A 3,573-nucleotide genomic window follows, 5' to 3' on the forward strand; every position below is an offset into this window, starting at 1 on the left:
AAGAGACGGAAGAGGGAGGTGGGGGGAGGGAGGGAGGGAGGGAGAAGAGCCAACATACTATTTATCTTTACAAACCTCAGATGTGTTTCTCCAAAGGATAACTATGAAATGGGCCCGTGTGTTTGCCACAGGGCAGAGGGATTAGTTGGAAGCCTGCCTTCTGCTCATGGTTACACGGGATACTGAGGAAACCAGTATGAGAGGTCTCCAGAAATTTCCAAAGAAAGAAGGTAAAACTTCTTCCATAGCAGAAGGAGCACAGGCTTTGTTATGAAGATACTAGAGCCAAGACTCACAGCTCTGCAACTTCTGAGAGCCTGAGGAATCTTGACAAGTCACTTAACCAGTCTGAAGCCCTGTCTCTCCCTGAAAGGTCCTTGGAAGGAAGGATTAAATTGAACAAGGAACCTGAGGTTACTCTATAAAGCGAAAGGCACTATACATGTGTCACTTAGTAGTGATGATAATAGAAATATAGAGTTAACCGTATTGTTAAGAAAAAATGCTTCTACCAAATCTTTTAACTCTCATTAAAGTACTTGTGAGGATTAGCTTACTATATTGTAATGATACATACATATCCATATGCAAGAAAAAAAGTCATTTTCTTCTGAGTTTTAAAACTTTAGGAATTATCATCCTCAGGGATGGTTTTTAACATTAAAAATGGCAAGTCAGAACATACTGAATCTTTTTATCAAAATGGCAGAAGGGAGCTCACTGCAATTCAAGAAAGTCACGGTGCCTATCAAACCCACCATCTATGCCTAAGGAAAATTAAATCACCCGTAGCCCCCTAGACTATTCCTTGAGTAAGAAGAAGACACCCACAGGACTGGGAATGGGTGCCTGCCAAAGGTTCCTGGTTGAGTGACAAGGTAGGGATTGTTCGACATGATCCATCTGCCCAATACAGAGAATACTATTAGGCCAATCAGACTCTTTCCTCCGGAATCAGAAAGGAAAATACAGAGGATGTAAACCAGCTGGTGGAAAATAGTGGGAAAAGGTAATTAATCCTACAGGAAGAACAAGAGAAGGGTGAAACTGTACGCGCCCATGACTGGATGAGAGCAACAAAATAATGTGCGTTCTAAAAACCACATTGGGTGCCAAAGGGAGGCCTTCCTGTTTCCCCACGAGATGCACCCTCTTTATGGCCATCTCGCTCCGATCTTCACTGAACAGAAATCACTTTTATTCATGGTCGCTTAACCAAGTCTCTATTGCTTTAACCAAGAGTCTGATTCGTACTGATTTCATTTTTTTTTTTTTGTCTATTAGCAAACTGAATACCTCTACACACAGCTCAGAAAAAGTAATAAGATAAATATTTGTGATACCTATAATCTATGAGAATTACATAAGCCTGGATGTTCAAATACCTTTCTAGAAACACAAAACATCCTTTTCCCTCAAGATATTTCTAAAAATTCTTTAAGAGCTTTTTCTGAGAATTCCTTATAACAACTGCTTATATGTAACAAAACTGAAAGAATAGATCCGTTTGGTTTTTATAATGGTTACGTTTTTGGCTCAAAGACTGACAAAAACCCTATTATCAATAAAAAAAAATCATTTTTAAAGAAAAAAATCATTTTTTAAAGGAAAAAATCAAACTCAGACTGTCTGGACTCTTAATGCAAGGCTCATTGTACCAGCCAGTAGTTCTGCTGCATGGAAAGTTCTCTATTTAAGAAAAAAATAAATTAAGTCAAAGATTTATTTAGAATTAAGTTATAAGTACATGTAAGTAATTCTAAAGACCTGTAGATATCTTCCACAGTAATTCCTTCATTCTCTCAGAAGTCCACCTGCTGGGGCTATAAGCTTATTCACAGGGAAGAATATGGGGGAATCGATAACTTGGTGGTACCCCACTGTGTTTTGATATGTATGTGCAATCGCCAGGGTCAGCCAGTTCGGGCTTTGGCATGAATGGTCAAAATGTATATGAACCAGAAGGCACAGCATATGACAGATGGGAAGAGAAAGAAAGATAACAGGAAAGGAAAAGAAAACAAGGGGAAAATATCAAAAGACCACGAGAGAGAGATGTTTGATCATATATTACTGATTAAATGAGAATAAGAATTTGTATATTCTCTAGATGGATGAACTAAGATCTTGAAACAGATTTGACTTTGAACATTATATCAAAACACATAATGACTAGAGTGGGCTTAGATTAGAAAAGGAAAGGAAAACTATGGAAAATGTCATGTGATATGAGTTATTACGTGATATTCCAGAGAATTTTTTTTAACAGTGGCTGAGTGGTTAAGCAGTTCTGGTATCCACAAACCCACCCTCACCCCAGGGCACACTGAGGACTGTGGATTATGAGTATTTGTAAGTACCTGCAAAGAACAAAGAATATTTTTCTCAGTATTTCCGTCACTCTACAAATTCCACTTGTGGCTGGCCAATTAAATGCCTGTTGTGGCAGAGGCCCGTTAACAAAATCAGAAACATAGGGGGAACGAGGACGTCTAGAGAATCTCCTTTGTCCCCAGGGTGAACATGGAGGGAACAAGCTCATTTAGTCTTCAGAAGGATTAATCCTCCCACCAGTTTCCCTGTAGCCCCAGTGAACTCTGCCCCTCTCCCCCATATCCCAGTGGGCGGGGAAGGGGAGGCACAGGGCCGTGAATCGGGAGTTCTCCCCATCTCCTGCACTGTCGGTCCTTCTGTTTCCTTGGGAGTGGAGGCTGGTATAGCCTCTGTCCGCTGGCCAGTGGACCAGTGGAGAGGAAGAGGATGAGGAACAGGTTTTCCTCAGGAGGTACATTCACAGACCTTTTAGCACAGGTAGCGCTGGATTTGAGTTGCAGCAGCTTGTTTTCCAAAGATAGTTTCTTTTCTAGCAGTGTTCTCTTTTCCTAGGAGAAAATCAGACACAATTTTTGCTTCTCTCTCTCTTACTCTCTCCCCTTCTTTCTGTGTGTGTGTGCCTGTGGTAAGGCAATCTTGCAAACTTCACACAAGATGCTTCTGCGAATACCAATACATCTTGAGCTGAAGAGGTAACTTCATATGGAGCTGTTACAGGGCAGCCTGGTCAGGCATTCGGCTGTAGGGTTTTCACGTAGCTCACGTCAGGTCAAGACCAGCTGTCTTTACTCCCCTCACCTGCCTAGAGATTCCGCTCCTTCCTTAGCCCTTTGCTGACCCATAGCCTGCTCAGTAAAATGTCTCCAGCCCCTCTCCATTCTACTCAAAACGCAAACTGCCTGTCCATCTCTAGGCATTGGCTCTCCCACCGTTACACCAAGGACACTACTGTACTTATCTTGACACCTATCTAGATGGCATCTATCGGAAAGCAGAAAAAGAGCAAATACATTTTTAGTGAAGGATCAAGGCCACAAATGATAAAAATCACTTCCTGATTAGGATGTAAGAAAAATTATGACATTGAGAAAGAATATGTACAGAAACGCCTTAATGTCACTATTAAGCCAAACTCTTCCATCCAAAAAGAAAATTGGCAAGTCCATGAAAACCCAAGCTGGGATGATGGTGTTCTTTTATATATGTGATGGTCAGAGATTTTTTTTTTTCCACAACATT

The 3,573-nt window shown here is 40.9% G+C and overlaps 1 protein-coding gene across 1 annotated transcript in view; it reads right to left on the minus strand.

Moving 5' to 3' along the window:
* CCDC68 (coiled-coil domain containing 68) overlaps positions 1 to 3,573 on the minus strand; it is a 24,853-nt gene that overhangs the window by 9,471 nt on the left and 11,809 nt on the right. Inside the window, exon 6 of the mRNA XM_006913691.1 lies at positions 2,800 to 2,882. Coding sequence (XP_006913753.1) covers positions 2,800 to 2,882 — 83 coding nt within the window. The remainder of the gene's footprint in view (positions 1 to 2,799; positions 2,883 to 3,573) is intronic.

Source organism: Pteropus alecto, unplaced genomic scaffold (assembly GCF_000325575.1).
Source record: "Pteropus alecto unplaced genomic scaffold, ASM32557v1 scaffold14, whole genome shotgun sequence".
NCBI classification, from domain to species: Eukaryota; Metazoa; Chordata; class Mammalia; order Chiroptera; family Pteropodidae; genus Pteropus; species Pteropus alecto.